At 47.7% G+C, this 18,270-nt stretch overlaps 1 protein-coding gene and 1 pseudogene across 1 annotated transcript; both read right to left on the reverse strand.

The window, feature by feature from the left end:
* Positions 1-3,168: 3,168 nt before the first annotated feature.
* LOC120709758 lies at positions 3,169-5,420 on the reverse strand (annotated as a pseudogene).
* Positions 5,421-6,285: 865 nt separating this feature from the next.
* Positions 6,286-8,466, reverse strand: LOC120655505 (wall-associated receptor kinase 3-like). The gene is made up of 4 exons (XM_039933358.1): positions 8,318-8,466; positions 7,784-7,885; positions 7,694-7,700; positions 6,286-7,611 (listed from the first exon to the last, which is right to left on the reverse strand). The coding sequence occupies exons 1-4, from the start codon at positions 8,464-8,466 to the stop codon at positions 6,616-6,618; spliced, it is 1,254 nt and encodes a 417-aa protein (XP_039789292.1). The 3' UTR covers positions 6,286-6,615.
* Between the last annotated feature and the right edge of the window lie 9,804 nt (positions 8,467-18,270).

Raw genomic sequence — 18,270 nt, forward strand, 5'->3', positions numbered from 1 at the left:
CCCTTGGTCGTTTTGCAAAAGAGTCCCTCCAGTTTCTAGAAATCAACCCTCAGTCCAAAATAGTTCAAAAGTATTTACAAACCAGTCCTTTTCCTTTGTTTTAGCCCCTGCGCTTTTACAATTTAGAACCCGCCGTCCAGGACCCTTCCTTTCGTAGTCTAGCCCCTGGATCTAACCTTTAATTAGGTGCTAGCCCCTGTTTTCTTCATATCTAGCCCCTGAAAGTTCAAAACCTTCGCAAACAAGTCCCTGGAACCATGTTTTAGCCATACCTTCTTCGTTTTAGCTCCGTTTTCCGCGTTTCTTGCCCTCTCGTAACCATAGTAGCGAGCCCTTTTCTTTAGTACGCTCTTTTAAAGTCTTTCTTTTGTTTTGGTGTATTGTTCTTAGATCTACTTTGTTTATTTTGTATGGTTGCCCAATGATTGCTTCGAGTAGAAGGATCGCTGTTCGAAGATTGACGATCAAGTTTTTCAAGTGAGCAAAAGCTAAAGAGCAGTAAGAGTAGCTTTTCGTTGGAGAAAGACAAGTGACCCTAACCATCCTTCTATCTATGCTTATTTACAAAAGTATTATGATTTAATCGGAACATGAAGAACCACCCAAGAAAACAGTACAACCACAATAATACATGGTTCTGGTCTTGGCTAATTAATTAGAGACTCTAGCTTGTGACAGTCTTAGCGAAAGGATAAGAGGGGATGCATCGTTGGGTATAGCTCTGTCCTCTTAAGTAGTGTAGACCTGGCTAAGGCGTCACTCTTATTAGGAAGTGTTATGGCCGCTTTGGTTTGAAATCTTAGCGGGTTGTCACATGTTAGGAAATCTTTGTAAAGACCTCGTAGCGTCTCTATGCAATCACACCTCAGGAAGTGTGATATTGTGCCTAGCTAGCACATGCGTGGTTGGGTTCAAAGGTCTTCGGAACTTTTACGTGAATTGTGGTGAAAGTGTACAACCTCTGTAGAGTGTAAAACTGATATATCAGCCATGCTCACGGTTAAGAGCGGCTTGGGCCCTCACATGATTAATTTAATTGAAGATGGACTTAAATCATATTCTGGTTATTTCTTGTGGCCTTACTGAGTACCAACCATAAGTGTACTCACCATTTCTTACTGCTGCTCATAAGGAGAAGGTTTATGAAGTCTGTTGAAGATGTTGCTGAGTTCTAGCTAGGCGTACGCAACCCCCAGTCGATTGCCTGTGAAGTTTGAAGACTTCGTTTTCAGGATAAGCTGTATAACTCTGATAGTTTTTTTTTAATTGTTTTAATTCTTTTTTCGTGATACTTTTACTGATTATTCACTTATAATGTCTCTATATGTATGAAACTTGATCCTGTCATATATATATAGATATGCATTCTATTTTACTTTTAAAACCGAGTGTGACAAATAATGTTTGTGTCGGTGGAAGGTACCCTACAGGAGACAGGAGGGAGAAGTGCCACGACAGTCTCGGAAACGAACACTAACACCCAAAGAGGGTCTCAAAGTCCTCAACTGTGCTCATTAATTACCATTCAATATTCCATCGACCACACGAGATATTTATAGGCGGCGAAATTACCCGCCTCGGCCCTTACAACAGCTACTCACTCCGTCCTCAAATGTAATAAGTCATTTTAGAATTCAAAATTTATTTTCAAATCTAAGTCATTCTAGATTGAGAATGGATCCAACTATTTTAATTGTGTATTGTTTTTTGGTCTTTTCCAATAGAAAGATGTGCATACAACCATGTAGCGGGAGGTACATGTGGGGGAGGTGCATGAGAAAAGACATGCTAGTTTAATTAGCACATTCCCAATGATTAATAATTAGATGTAGGAAAGTCTTTTCTACATAATCATAATCTGTTCTAAAAACTCTAGAATGACTTACATTTCATGACGAAGAAAATATATTCTAAAAATATTTCAGGGGCATTAAGTAATTTCTTCTAGACTTTTGCTTTTTACAACTCAGCACCCTTCAGTGCGCCTTCGTTCGTAGGCGTGAGCCAGACGACCGCTCTTCGGCTGGCCCTTGGTGATGCATTGAGCACCCCTCACCCAGTCCTCGGCGATCGTCCTTCGGATTGCCTTCGGCACGCCGGTGACTGCTACATGATGCGCGCTGCTGCTGCGTTGCGCTTGCGCGTCGGCAAACCGGCTGTCGCTCCCCAGCACAAGCACGGAGCCATCGCCCGTCCACGCTGGCGCTAGGTTGTTCTAACCTGTCTTAACAACCTCATGTTTTTAACTGATGTATGACCGAAACTCAGTCAAATAACACGGTACTCTACCTGCAATGCCTGTACTAATAAGCTGAGATGAGAATACTCCACTACAGGAGTTCGTTGGAAAAAAAAATGCACCACAGGACAGATGGGCAAAAGGAAGCGATCCGAGGTCCAGATGGGCCGGCACGCGACAGGATCGCTTCGATTAGTTGAAGAGAGGCGGGCCTTCCTTCATGGCCCATCCTTTGGATGAAGCGCTGCATCGGCCCATCTCGCAATATCTCTTTTGAGCCCGAACCTCGCCGCGGTGTCTATACCCTGCCTCTCCTCTCGTGCTCATCGCCGACTTTGCCGAGCGCCGCCTTCGCTACCGATAGGTCGCCACAACGTCGATCGACCATGGGGAGAATTGGCAGGGCGGGACAGTAGGTTCCCCTCAGGCCGGGGATCTCCACTTCGTTACGCCCACGCTCCCATTGCGATCGAGCAGCAGCCGGCCGACGCGGCGCCTTGGCCATGGCTACTGAATGTCTCCTAGAATTGGTACGCACCCATCTTAATCGATTGTATTGCTCAGTATATTAACAATGGTTGGTGCAAAATATTCCGAAGGTAGCACTGATCCACACATGCCCACAATGGAAATCTGAAATGCTACAAACTAACTAGGGTTTTTTCCTTTCAGATCAGCAAATGGAGTTATGAAGTTCTCTGTTCACAAGTTGCTGACCGCGTTGCTGATACTGTCACGATTTTTATCTTGCCAAATCTTGATTCTGTCTTGAGTTCCTAACGTCCTCATTTTGTCTTTCGAAATATTTCACTGTTCTGAGCGTCAGTTGATAATAGTCATATGCTAATACTTGCAAAAAAGATGCAGAAATATGTTGCAGCATAAATCATATATCAGTCAGATCCCTACGGGAATCACTGATCTTACCATTTGCTATTTACATCAAATTACTATTGGACTCATTGACAACCACCACCTTTTCTTATACAACCATATCTTTAATACAGTGACTTATGGGGTACTTATATGCATCTGTACAAATATAAAAGCTAAGTGTACAAGAGACGTGATATACAATACATCGACCATACACATGGAATGTATGTATCTAGGTGATAGTCTGATCTAAAGGAAGCTAACTATAGTGTGATCCTTAATTTACTATAAGATATGTATCTCAGATGTGTTCAATACCTAATAAGCAAGCCCTTGGTGGATGGTTCTCTTACACAAATGTAGTTAGCATGGCATCCCAAATGAAGATGCAAATTCTTGCTCCAAACTGTAGCTCCCGGACATCCCTTGATGAGTTATATGGGTAGCATTGGCAATATTCATATGTTCATGTGGGTTCTTAGCTTCCGGGCATAACAAAGGCTCAATAATGTCTCCATCTTTTTCATGTAAACATTGTCTTTTTCTCAGCCTTTTTGTTCTGAGGAATTGCAACCTCATATCTACTTCTTTCATAGTTGGTCTCTCCCCTCCTTTGACCCTTAAGCAAGCATCTGTTAGTGAGGCAATTTCATTAATCTCTTCCTGGTCTGCCTCTTCCACAACTTGTGAATCCAGTATTCCTACAAGAGACCCTTCCTGAAGTCCTTCAACGAAGTAATGGGATAGGCTTTGTTTTGCACCTAAATCATTGATAAAAATTGGTTTCTTTCTGTCAAAAGTTCGACAAGTATTACTCCAAAGATATATACATCACTCTTCTCGGTTAGTTGACCAGTATGATAATACTCTGGATCCAAGTAACCGAATGTTCCTTGGACAATTGTCACCACATGAGTTTCATCAAGTGAAAGAGATCTTGAAGCACCAAAATCAGAAACCTTGGTTGTGAAGTTGTCATCCAAGAGTATATTGGAAGACTTCACGTCTCTAAGGAAAATTGGTATTGAAGCAGCCGAGTGTAGATAAGCTAGTGCCCCTGCTGCTTCCATTGCGATCCGAAGGCGATCATCCCATGATAACAAGCATTTAACTGTAGTGTCACTGTGAAGAAGTTCATACAGAGTGCCATTTGAAATGAACTCATAGACAAGCAAGGGCACCTCATCTTCTAGGCAGCAACCAAACAATTTCACCACATTGCGATGGATGATTTGAGATAAAATAGCAACCTCGTTGATAAACTGGTCTATCTCTATTTGTTCCACTATTTTAGATTTTTTTATAGCCACCACACGTTGGTCAGATAGAATTCCTTTATAAACCGTGCCATGTCCTCCTCGACCAAGGACACGAGTAGCATCGAAGTTGTTGGTCGCCTCCTCTAGTTCCTCCAGTGAGAATATCTTTGTTTTGCTTGTAGCGCTTTCATCTGAAATCAGTTGCTCCAATAGTAGACCTTGATTTTTCTTGAAGTATGCTTGTCGGATTCCCTTTTGGATGCCTTTCTTCCACTTATTGGCGAGTACAGTTACACGCAGTGCAATAACTATGGAGCCAAGGCCACAACCAGTTCCAATTGCAGTACCTATAGAGATATGAATTTGTGTTGTTATGAAATCATGTTAATGTTTACAATGCAAATCTTAACTGCATGGGGATTTTGTTTGCTAATAGCTTACGTACCCAGAAGAACATTCCGTTGCTTCGTTGATATAACACACCGCCTCCTTGAGGAATTAAATTCTTTACCATGAGGGCATGATGTGCATATAAAACTTCCAGGAGTGTTTTGACATATACCATGGCAGTTATATCTGCATATAACTCATTTGTTATTCAATATATATGTCAATTATTATAGATATATTGTGGCAGTACTAGCTGCTTAAAACACCCCTGTTTAAATGTCTTATCTTATTAATCTCTTTTCACAAATACTGAAGGAGGGAGGGGGTGTACCTTGGCAACCGTCTTGAATGTATGGGTTTCCTTTGTAGCCAGAAGAACAAATGCAACGATATCCCATAAATATTAAGCCATGGGTCATGTCGTGGCAAAAACTGTTTAAGCTGCGGCATGCATAGCTGCTCATATTCTGCTGAGCTTTCTGACAAGTTGAATTGGTTACTGCCCATTTTATAACAATGTCAAATTCCATAGAAAAATCAAATTCATCTTCCACAGGGCCGTCCATCTCCATAATTCCATATTGATTGGTCTGGGCTATTATTGCTTCTTTCCCAGAGCTAGAATTGGTTAGCATATTGCTAACCGTTAGGGTCCCATCTTCTACTGACACACTATTCACGTGATACTGTGCATCTCCTATGCTAAAAAGCGTTTCACCTGCTGCTGTACAATTAAGCCGGAACCTTTCGTTTCCGAAACAACCTTCTTCGAGTCCAAAAGGGAAGGAAATGTTCATGTTTCCACATGACGTCGGGCAGTGTTGTTTTGCCTTGGGGTTGTAATCTATTCCACATATAATAGATTGACAGATAGTAAGAACAAGTGGTTAATTAAAAGTTGGAAAAACAGTGTGTCCGTGTGTGTGTCTTGGGGGGGGGGGGCTCTGTGTTTTAAGGGCCCTAGAGCGAAGATACGGTGGGCCCTTAAGCTATTTTTTTCATATTTGCAAAATGATAAAGCATATATTAGTAGTAAGATTTACTTAATTCTTAAAAACATTGTCGATATTATAAACTGGAAGAGCATTAAAATGAGACTATCACGCAAAATGAGAACCGAAAGCTCGAATGACTCCATCAACGATAAGAAAACATCCACCGACATTTATTTATTACCAATACACAATATGCTTGCAAATATGTGCTACCGGAAGCTACATAAATATATTGATTAGCATAAAAATCATATATATATATTATATGCCATATGTATTTATAATAACATAATACTTGTTGGCTGAGGACTTCCATCTTTTTCTATTTTATTTGTCAAATGCTAACTGTAAATATGGCTTCGGACCCTTAGCTCAACATACGGTCACCCGGATTTCGATTATAACTTCGATTGATGGAAGAAATCATTGCTTGCTTTAGTAGCAAGTAGAGATACAGATAGAGATATATGAAAATAATAGAAGGTAGAAGGTTAAATATTAGAATTATCCAGAGCTCAAGATCATCTAACGTTGAAGTTCAATTGTTTTAGCAGAGAATGTGAGCTTCTAGTTACACTTGTTATTCCTATTCTGTACAACCAAAAGCAAGGCACGGAAAAGATCTCAAACACTCAACCCCAAATCACACCAAAACTCTAGCAGGTTACTAGAGGATGAGAATGTAGACATACACTGAGCTCCCGACAGCTTTAGGACTTTGGTCCAAGCATAGAGGCGCTCCCTCCCAATCCCACGCTCACTCCCAACAGCAGTGCAAGCAAGATGTCAGATGTCGTACAGGAGGATGAATTGAGAACGAGAGGAGACACGCGCTCGGTGCAAAGCGTGGTGGCTGTCAGCATGCACGGCGGTTGGGCCCCCTTCGGCCGGGCCCCCGGCGGTCGCCCCTCCCGCCTAGGCCCAAAGCCGGGCCTGCCGGGGGGGGGGCACCTGCCGAGCGTCCTTCCAAAAGGTAAGGATTGCCCTGATTGGGATAATAACTGGAGCAGTAACAGTGGTAACCCCCATATGACGATGATGCATTTCTACAGTTGCTGTTGGTGGCACAACCATAGCTTGCTTTGTTCATTTTCGCGCTTTCGCAGCTTAGTTGGTCCATGATGGCAACCTCAAGTATAGCGTCCCCAATCGTGCTTGTATTTGTCCAGCTTGAGAAAAGATCAGTTGCGTTTTGTGTATAATAATCATCCGACATGAAAGCCAAGATGTCAGGGTGCATAGAATCTGATCGTGCTGCCATAGCATCTGCCCGAACAATAGTTGCATGAAAGCCTGAGATCTCGTGTTGTAACATGATGAAACAGCAACCGATCCCATTGCAAAGCCTTTGATTAGGCACTACCTCGCCGTGGCACCTACTCATGCAGGAGCCGATGGGGTTCCCCACATGATCGAACAAGTTGATATCGAAATCACAGCCAAGGGTGTAGAAAGCATTATAATCTTGGATAGTTATACCCTTAGCTGGGGCGTTCCAGGATATACTGTAGTTGTTCGTACCTGATCCGCCCGAGGTAATGTTGAAGAACATAGGGGTTGTAACTGTTGTGCCATCACCATATATGTAAGTAATCTGAGTTGTGCTGTTACCCAAAAACAGCTTTGGAGGCTGAGTGGTGTGGTTGTTGCAGGTAAGCTCGAAGCCTTGTCGAAAGCAGCCGGCCCCTATGCCGAAGGGGTAGGAGATGTTGACGTCGCCGCAGCTGGACGGGCAGTGAGCTAGTGAGGCGGCCGAAGGGATATGCAGTATCCCTCCGCTACCGGCAACCCGAGGCTGCGGATGCGAGCGGCATGGCCGCCAAGCACGCCAGCGCGAAAGCCATGGCGTAAGCTATCACTCTGGCCGCGCTCATCGCTACACCAGTCAGCTTCTCTTCGCGGTGTATGTTGGTGTTCCGGGCTACGGGAACTACGCCTGCTCTAATCAGCAACACAAGCAGGTTTCGTGCATACGTAGATGCTGTATAAAGGCGTCCCTGATGAGCAAAGTCGTCGTCGCTGACCCGCAGTCGTCGGCCGCCGGGTCCGTCACGCTGAGTGCTCTGGACTGGAAGTTGTGTATCCATCTCAGTGCCAGTGCGTGGTTTAAAACGAAGCAAACAAAACTGCAAGATGCGTGAGAAGTCTTTACACGGTGACATGTCTTCAATAAAGAGCATTAGAACCGCAGGGAAAAGAAATGTGGCAGCCCTTATTTTGAAACTGACTAGGGACGATGAGCATGGGAAGTTGAGAACCCACCATACAAAAGTGCAAAGTCACAAATATATGAATTCAAAAGTGCACGACAATGACATGCATGCCAAGCCAAGTAGTATCTGCCTTTTGCCTATCCGATCCGGCCGGTCCGAGTCCGACTACTTGACTCGTGGGTCGTTCGTGATCGGTCACAACACGTTCCATGCGAACATGACGGCAGCTTTAATTCGGCACTATAGTAGTTATAGTGGGGGTGTCTATTTGTCGCGCGAGCGATTGGGCAACGTGCTATCGCAGAAGAACCCGTTGTTCATCTTCCACCCGGAGCTGCTGCTCACCATCCTCCGCACCCAGCGCTGCTGCCCGCACTGCCACCCTCCTCCGCGCGCATGCCAGTGCCCTCCTCCGCGCCCGGCGCTGCTGCCCGCATCATCGCCCTCCTCTGCGCCGCGCCGGCACCCTCCTCCGCGCCCGGCACGGCTGCCATCCTCCCCGCGACCGCGCCCGGCGCTGCTGCCCGCGCCGCCGCTCCTCCTCCTGCTCCTCCTCCTGCGGGCCGCTCGATCCGTCGCCGGAGAAGGCGGAGGAGCGCTGCTGCTGGATAGAGGAGAGGGAGAGAGAGAGAGAATGGACAGAGGGAGTAGGGGAGAGATAAACCGGAGACGGGGAAGAAGACCGGATACGGGAGCGAGGGTCCTTCAGCGATGGATCATATTCCAATAGCTTGCGCGAGGAATAGACGGCCCCGTTATAGTCATGGCTATTTACTAGCCAGTACGTACACCGGTGCTCAAGAACTGACTACGGTCCTGTTTATTTCAAGTTATGGCCAATTTTAAAGGCTCGGTTTTAGAAAATTCAAACTTCAAATGACTCCAGCTATATCCTCGATTCTCATTTCTAGGAATTATCCCACTTTCGGATTTCCGAAAATCAAAATTTTAAAATTAGCCAAAAGTTGATACAAACGGCCCGAAGAAGATTTTGTAAGTTATTGGGTATTGGTGGAAATTAAAATGGTTTGAAAGATGAGAATTCTTCCGAAGGTGAGGTTTGGTGGAGAACTATATCAATGGATTCTTGCCAACTAAAGCCGAATTGTGACGTCAGCAACGTGACACACGAAAGCTACTGTGTGGCTCATCACCTGAATTCCACTTCCACGTTTTTGAGTGCTCCTTTGCAAGAAGGTTCTGGGATGCAGTCAAGGATTGAAAGTGCCGGCTGTACATCCATTGACGTGGACAGGAGACGTATTGTCAGGACAGTCTCGGTGATGCGGCCTTGCTAGTGTGCGGAGTTTGGTCCGGAGTAACCTGTGCGCCCTGCTCCTTCTCAAGATCCGTGAACCAACTATAATTATTGATGTTTTCCTTTTATAAGCAACATACATGAATATACGGGCCCACAGAAAGAATAAAACACTACTACATAAAAGAGTTTTGATCCTATACATTAGCCCCGACCACCATTGGAACTAGAACCAATGAAGACTTTAGTCCCGGATCCAACGGCTAGGGGGCGGCGGGGAGCTTTAGTCTCGGTTGGAGCCACCAACCAGGACTAAAAGCCACTCTTTAGTCTTGGTTGGTGTCCAACTGGGACCAAAGGTAGCGGACATTTAGTATCGGGTGGTAACACCAACCGGGACTAAAGAATTATTCTTTAGCCCCGGTTGGTAGCTCCAACTAGATCAAAAGAGTCTTTAGTCCCGGTTGGTAGTTCCAATTGGAACTTAAGGGTCCTTCATGGGTTAATTTAAAAAGAATGCATCACATTTGAAGCCACATGTGTTGTGTAGGTGGGTGATAAGAAAGCTATACGCGAAGCAAGAGGTCATGGGTTTGAGTCCTGTGGGTTGTGGAGTAAATTTTTTTGCATTGCACATGTCTTTTAGTCCCGAATGTGGAAACCGGGACTAAAGATTCGGGGTCTTTGGTCCCGGAATAAATAGGGTTAGGAACCGGGACAAAGAGCCAAATCTGTAATAGTGAAATAATGGACTTGGCTTCTTCGCACCGGGCTTGCCGTGCTCCAAGGAGTCGGGCTCCAGAATACCACGCCGCTCGACAGGGGTCTGTGCTTCCGATTCCTGAGCACATTTGTCCGCTAGAGCAAACAACTTGGAGACGGTCTCGGCATTGCGCGTCTCGAGCTTTCCCACCAACCGCTTGTTGGTGACGCCCTTGCTTTTCTGAACGCCATGATGACGGCGGCCGGCGAGATGCGGGGTATGGTGTTGCGGACCTGGCTGAAGCACTAGATGTACTGTCGCAGCGATTCGCCCATCTGCTGTCGGATGGCGAGGAGGTCGCCGCGTGTTTCGGGTTGGGTGAACGACCCAGAGAAGTTGGTGACAAACTGTTGGCACAACTCACTCTAGGACCCGACTGACCCCAGGGGGAGGTTCATTAGCCAGGACCTGGCGGTGGCCTGGAGGGCCACATGGAAGTAGTGCGGTGAATGGCACTGGTGTAGATCTGGAGGTATTCCTCTGGGTCGATGGTCCCGTTGTACTCTCGGGCATGTCGGGCTGAAACTTGGTGGGCCATTCAACCCGCCTCAAATCGGCGGTGAAGGCCCAGCACCCGGCCCTGTATGACCCAATGTCATCATCTTGGCACGCAGGGCTGTCGCCCCCAAGGGGGGCCGGAGGACGACTGCTCGTCCTCCGCCTCCCATCGTTGTTCGCAGGATCGCTCGATTCTGGTCCAAGTATCCTCAAGTTCCCTGAGCTCATTGAGCCGTGAGCGAAGGTCGGACGCCACGCCGGCGCGCGGCCGCGGAGATCAGTGAGAGGTCCTTTGGGTCACCCCATCGGTTAGGGCATGCTCCTCCTGGACACTTGGTCTAAGGTCGGCTTTTCGGACCAAACTGGCGAGCTCGTTGAGACATTCTCCTTCTGGAGTTTCCGCCCCCGCCCTTACCGGGGGGTGATGGAGGAGTGCCTAGGTGGCTGCTAGGGCCTCCCTTGGGGGGACGCTGCCACGGCTGAGGCCGCTTTGGGCCCGAGCGTTCGGACGAGCAGCTCGTATTTGCGCCTCCGTCCGGAACCTAGCGAACCGGACGTTGGCGGAGGTGGGCCCCCCAACTCGGATCGGGGGGCGCCGTGACGAACGACGCCGAAGGATGACTTCAAAATCCCCCTCTGCTACTGTAACATCCCAAAATTCACCAAGTTAAATCACACGCTAAAAATAATTTTCAAAATTATTTTACATCGTTGAGCTCAAATCTTTTCTAAAACCCTTCCCGTCCGAACTCCTAATCTCCCGAAATTCCCTGGCGATCCGCCGTCCCGACACCCGTATCAGTCACCATCTAATCTTTTCCCTGTTCTCCTCGTTTCTCATGCGCGTCGCTTCTCGTCGACGCCACGCCCGGCTCGCGACCGTCGCCGCGAATCCCGCCGGCGCCTCCTCTTCTTTTTCTCCTCTTTCCTTTTTCCTTTTTGCCCTTTTCCTTTTTCTCCTTTTTTCCTTTTTCTGTTTCTCCTCTTTCTTTTCTCTTTCCTTCTCCTTCCTTCTCTTCCCTGCTGCCTGCTCACGCACGGACAAGGTCTCCCCTGTGCCACGTGCTGCAGCACCCCCGTGCCCACGCGTTCCACGCGCCGCGGGATGCCCGGCGCGCCGCTCGCCGTTGCTTGAGCCGTCTCTTCGTCTTGTACGCCGCCGCGAATCGCGCCGCCGCTCCGCGACACCCCGACGAGGCCAAACCACCATTAATGGCCACCGATCTCGGCCACCGGCGCCCCCCTCTCCACCGCCTTTCCTCGCCTATAAGTAGGCCTCCGCGCAGCTCTCCACCTCCACGAACCCGCCCCCCACCACGCGCCCTCCTTCCCAGGTTGCAGCGCCGCCGCCATAGCTGTCGTCGCCCACCTCCGCCCGCCGCCATGGGCAGCCCGCTTCGCTCCATCCCAGCTCAAGGTGAGGAGGGGAATCGAACCCCCTCGGCCTCCTCTCCGTTTTCCACCACTTCCCGGCCTCCCTCGCGCCCAGGGCCGCTGGCTCCATGGCCGCCCCCCCTCATGTGCCCTTCCCCTGTCCGCCCCTGTGTCGGGAGGAAGAAGAAGGGGGCAGTTTTGCGCCCAGGCCCCTCTCTTCTCTCCTTTTTGTTCAAGAGCCCTCCCACCTCTCTCTAGTTCTTTCCCAAAGAAGCCCCTCCCCTTTATTTCTTTAGAAAATTAGTCCCTCCACTATGCAAAGATATTCATGATTAAACCCCTGCCCTTTTTAGTGTGACCCAAATATTTCTAGAAATTCCAAACAAGCCCTTCCCTTTCCACAGATAATTACAAATAGGCCCCTGGACTCTGATTTAGCCCCTAAACCCCTCTTCGGCCTATCATCTCATGTGCCAAACAACCCCCGATCGATCCGAAACTTTACCACACCATCCCTAGCATAGTTTTGGCCATGCCATTAGGAAATCGCCCAAAAATATTACTTCTATCTACATATCTCAATAGTTTCCGATTCGAGCTCAACGATAAAGCTTTTATTTCTTTTTCTTGATTGTGTGTTTGTTTGTATGCGCAATAGATCACAATGTGAACGAGGGAGAACCCATCGATGAGCAGTACTGCGAGCCAGCGAATGAGGACTAGTTCTGCGACCTTGAACCTGAAGGACAGTACTTCGATCAAGACCTCCCGGAAGGCTTTGAAGACGGCAAGTTCAATCTCGCCCTTTGATGCATGTTTTGTCCTAGTTTTTATAAACACAACCTATTGGCCTGTTTTATAAAATTGCATATGTTTTGCCTATTGAAAACATGGTTGGATATCCACCCCTTGATTTGTTATAACCATTCCATGACCACCTAGATTAATGTCTGAATGTGTATTGTTTGGACTTTAATCGTTGCTAGAACGCTTAGGACCTTGTACCCAGTACAACTTGTTTTATAAAGAAAATGTGTGCGTGTGTGGGAAGGGAGAAATGTGGAATTTTCGAAAGATGAGTTTAGACGGGATGGATGGCATTTCTATGTGATTTGTCGTTTGGTGTGCTCGTGCCTGTGTGGCAGAGCAAGGAAGGGAGATATCCATCTTGTCACCACTAAGGACCGAGTTGGTGTGTCATCTCACCTAACTCCACCATCGTGCAAACCACTCGACCGTTGAATGGGCAACGGCTTAGCATAAACCCCACTAGTTAGTCTGGTAGCCATCAGGAGAGCTGAGAGCAACGGGTGATCAAGGAGAAGGGATTAGCTCTGTGTGACTTATGCCCCAGTTAGAACCTCTGTGATAGGTCAATGACCCCTTGGTGGATCCCGTGATGGCTAGTCAGGTCTAGCTAAGGTGGGTAATGGCTTTGTTGGGATCTGCACCGACACTAAGGTGATCGAGTTGCGGTACCCCGTTTGTGGGTAAAGTTGCACACCTCTGCAGAGTTAAAATCTATTCGAATAGCCGTGCCCACGGTACTGGGCGAGTTATGGTGTGGTCACATAACTAGTGTTTATTTTGGGATGAATTGGCGTGAGTTGTTTTGGAAAAGTGTCCGGTAGCAGTTTAAAACTTGGATCCTGTGTGGAACAACCCTTCGTGTTACTTGGTACAAGAAAACTGGTTTTGGAAATATTTTTCTTTCAAATGAACCCTTGCATAAAATCTAGCTTTCCACAAAAGTAAACCTTAATCTTATCCTTGAATTACCCTGTGTATTATATTCTATTTATTCCCCCTCCGTGGGTATGGTTGGACTTGCTGAGTACGTTTGTACTCACCCCACTCTTAATTTTTACAGAGGAAGACCCAGACTTCGTTCCTGACGATGCTGAGTAGGGGTATCGTCCTGCACCCAGCCTTGCCTGTGGATTAGGGTCACCTGCAGGAGATCCCGCATGGCGCAAGACTCTGATGACCCCCTTTTTATAATTAATATAATTGTGTGGGTGTGGGTTGTTATCCTCGCGATAGTGGCGCTTCTATGCCCATTACCGCGTAGAGTTGTACGGTGATGAACCATCTGATGTAATAAATGTGTCATCAGCCTCCTGGGACTGATATTTGTATCACATTTAAGTCTTCTCTTAAGAGGGGACGCTTCAGGTGGTATCAGAGCCATAGATTGGTCGTAGGACGTGACCCTAGGAGCGAAACCCTTTTTCTGGCCCTTTCACACTAGGACTTTTCCTTCCTTAATCCTTCTTTCACACAAACACTCACCACTGGTTCTTGCCCTGTTCCAGATGGCTGAGGAAGGATGGACCCAGGGCAATTGCCAAGCTACACCTGGCTTCCCCAGCCTGTTGATCAACGCCCTGGAAAGCCTTGGCGTTACGGAACGCCCAAGGTACTACAGCAGAGAGTACGAGCACCATGGTACCCTCCACTGCAGGGTGATCATAGTCATCGCCAGGAGTGACCGCTACCCCAACATCCAACCATGGCGAGTGACCGCTACAGGATTTAGGCACCAAGACACCTATCCCTTGGCCGTCAGGAAGGCGCTCCATTACCTGTGCCGGATTTTTGAAAGACACCTCGCCTCCACACCAATAAGGTTCTTTCCGCCGGCCATCAGAGCCCCAGTCTGGGAGGCACGCATGAGAAGTCTGGAACGGCGCCGCCATGAAGAAGACCCCCTGTACCAAGTGGCTACTTACCTAGCCTCCTTGGATTAGCTCTTTGACGAGCAAGCCAACATTCTGAGGGAGCATACCCGTCGAGCCGAGCAAGCAGAGCTCGCAGTGAGACTGCAATAGATACGAGCAGCCCAAGCTGAGGCAAGAGCCGCAGCCGCAGTCAGCAGTGAAGCAGTTGCTCAGGAGAGTCTCAGGCAAGCCCGAGACCGGCGTAAGCAAGAATGGACTAGAAGTGGGACCCCAGTCCCGACAATTGGGGAAGATCATGTTCTACTCGGGACACCCGTCATAGGATGGGGACCACTCGTGATAACTCCACAAGCCCCACCCGAGAACCCTGAAAGGTCTACTGCCGCCAATGAAGGAGAAGCCGCTACGCAACCATTGGAAAATGGAAACCTACGGCGAGCAAGGACTACTCGCACACTCCGCCCCAGAAGAAGGCTCGCCCCGCGAGAAGAATGACCGACGCCATCCTAGTGTTGCACCCCCCCAAGCCCCCTTTGGCTTAAGTTGTACCCTTAAGTGTGAACCTGTACCCGGACGTGTAGTACGCGTTTTAGTCTTGTCCCCGTGTTGTACCCTCCCTTGCGGTAATAAAGTTGTTTGTGCTTGTTGTTTGCTATGTTTGTGTGCTTGTTAGTTGTGTGCTTATCGGCAGAAGGTAGATTCTGCCTTTTCAAAAATACGAATTAAATAACTTAAACATCACTTAATCCCAATCTCACAAAAACCCTACCTAATTTACAGATGGCTTCCCGAAGCATTACGAGGGCCTCCCGCATCCGGAACCCTGCAGCCGCTGATACAGGAGCACGGCCCAATGGGCAGAATCCTCCTCAGGAAGAACAGGAAGTGAGCCAGAACAGAGGAGAAAATCAAGTAGAAGGGTCACTGCCACCACCACCACCCCTCGGAGACCTGGCACAGATAATCCACAACTAGACCCTCATACTGAAAACACTGGCCAACGCCCTCGTTAACAAGCGACCACGAGAGCAAACCATGAACGACAAGCTGACAGCTTTTCTGAGGACCAAGCCGCCCACCTTTGCCGGATCCAGCAACCCCTTGGATGCAGACGACTGGCTACGTGTGATTCAAAGGAAGCTCGAGCCATTCGAATGCCAAGATCGAGACAAGGTCCTTCTGGCAGCTCAACAACTCATCGGGACCGCCTTAGCCTGGTGGAAAAATTACTGTGCCGCTGCCGAAGATGCCACCACAATCACATGGAAAGAGTTTGTGAAGGAGTTCCACCGATATCATATTCCCTCGGCCACCATGAAGCGCAAGGCGGATGAGTTCCGCGCACTACAGCAAGGGAGTATGTCAGTAGAAGAGTACACCCACCAATTCATGGAGCTGGCCCGATATGCACCAGAAGAAGTGAATTATGATGAGAAGAAGCATGACATGTTGAAGAAAGAATTAAACCCAGAGCTCCGGACCCTGCTTACTCCGCAAATCTACCCTGACTTCAATACTCTGATGAACAAGGCGATTCTTACAGAAAGGGCCAAAAAATTGAAGAAAGGAAGGATAACAAGCGCAAGTTTCTGGAAAGCAAGTCCCGTTAGCAGGATCGCTTCCAGAAACCAAGAAGCTTTAGCTACACTACACCAAGACCCCAGGCCCCAATGCAGTACAGGACTCAAACTCAGGTGACAGGCCCACCGGCCCCTAACACACAGTTCAGGAGCCAGAACACCATGAGAGCCCCGCAGAGCAATGCCAGTCAAGTCACCACCAACAACAGCAATGCCAGGGTCTGTTTCAATTGTCGAGAGACAGGGCATTTCATTGCTAACTGCCAATATGCCAAGAACAAGCCGGCTACATCAGCCTTCTCTAATACAGTGAATGGACCAAGGCCAGTTCTGTCAGGTGTCAACCGAGTGCCCATCCGCAACAACAACAATACCAACAACAACAGTCAGCAGATGAGGCAGCCCCAGCAGTCATTTGGACAAGCCCGCGTCAACCACATCAACACGCAGGAGGCTCAAGAAGCTCAGGGCGTAGTGCTCGGTGAGTACCTAGTCAGCTCAGCTCTTGCAACAGTACTATTTGATTCTGGAGCATCACACTCGTTCATATCCTCGAGTGTTTGATAACAAAGGGGGGAGAAATGTACCCTAAAAGCAAAATGATGCCATTAGCAAGGGGGGAATAGAAAATGCAATGCAAAAGGATGCATGGTGATAGGGGGAGGTACTTAGTCAATGTGGGGGAGAAGTGCAATTTGATGATCACATGGACTAAGGTACAAAATTTTTTTCATTGCTCATATGGTTCAAACCACACAATTGTCTTACATTGGCCACAAGCCATTGCTTCACAATTGCTATCAAGCCGGAAGCATTTCGTCCTATGGGCTAATCAAATGCCGGTGGCTTCTTAAATGAGCATTGAAATGTCATCCGAGCAAGCTAAGTAGTTTCTAACTTTTCAAATTGGTATAAATTTCATATTCGTGCAATTCATCTTGCTTGCTTTGGTTGTGTTGTCATCAATCACCAAAAAGGGGGAGATTGTAGCGAAAATGGCATCTCATGCCATATTTCAACATAATGTTTGGTGATTGATATAGACAACACAACACTTGGACTAATATGATTGTTAAGATGACCATTCTCAGGCTTTTAGGTTCAAGTGATGACAAAGAGAAGAATCGCGGGTCTCAGGGCAGTGCCCTGAAACCTCTTCTGTCCAAAGGACAAGAATTGAAGAGACCATGAAGAAATCCAAGTCAAAGAAATCAAGACAGAGATACTTTAGTATCACCGGTTGAACCGACGTTGAGAAAATTACATACGTCGGTGCATTGACTTGGAGCACACCAGGAATTTTGGTTTCATCGGTTGAACCGACGTTAGGGAAGTTGAATACGTCGGTGCAATGGACCCAGAAGCTGAGGCAAGGTCTATACACTGGATGAACCGACGATCGGGTCTTGGTGAACGTCGGTGCAGTTGTCCAGAGAGTTGTTTTTCAGAGTTCACAGGACAACTACACTCACCGGTTAAACCGACGCAGCATCGGTTGATTGCCCGTACACGTAACGGCTACTTTTTGAGGCGGGCAGTTTAGTATCACCGGTTGAACCGACGATGGCTATTGGAGGTGCGTTGGATTAATCGGCGTTAAGTATTTTTCTGGCAGCTTTTCTTCAACGGCTATATTTGCTTGTGATGCCTATATATACCCCCAAGACCGGGTTATTTGAGGTTGCTGGAGACTAAGGAAGCATAAAAGAGCTAAAGATCTTCTCCAACCACCTTAGAGCTTCATTGTACATCATATAGGCTTAAGCACACTTGTGAGAGTGCTTAGTGCTTGATTAGGCTTAGTTCTTGAGAGAACTAGCTTGAGTGAAAGTCTTGCTGTGGCAAGCATCTTGTGTACTCGTCGTGTGACCCTCCGACTTGGTGTGGAGAGGCAACGACACTTTGTGCGGGGGAGGAGACACCTCTTGGTGAGAAACTCCAATAGTGAAGACGGTGCCTTTGGTGACACTTCGAGAGAGACGGTGGCGGTGGCCTTGTCTTGGTGAGTTGGAGTCACTTAGTCTTTCCTTGCCGGGAGCCTTGGTGGCGAACGTAAGACGGCGATCAAGCGAAGAGACTTGGCATCACACTTGTTCTTGTTGAACAAGTGGCCGTGGACGTAGGGAGGGACTTGGTGTCCTAAC

Source organism: Panicum virgatum, chromosome 1K, assembly GCF_016808335.1.
Source record: "Panicum virgatum strain AP13 chromosome 1K, P.virgatum_v5, whole genome shotgun sequence".
NCBI lineage: Eukaryota > Viridiplantae > Streptophyta > Magnoliopsida > Poales > Poaceae > Panicum > Panicum virgatum.

Bases quoted from the DNA above. Each gene is read 5' to 3' on its own strand.
- LOC120655505 (XM_039933358.1), bottom strand. From the start codon at position 8,466: ATGGCAGCCGTGCCGGGCGCGGAGGAGGGTGCCGGCGCGGCGCAGAGG. The intron at 7,886-8,317 runs GTGAGCAGCAGC...CGCATCTTGCAG, and splicing joins AGCGCTGGGTGCGGAGGATG to TTTTGTTTGCTTCGTTTTAA.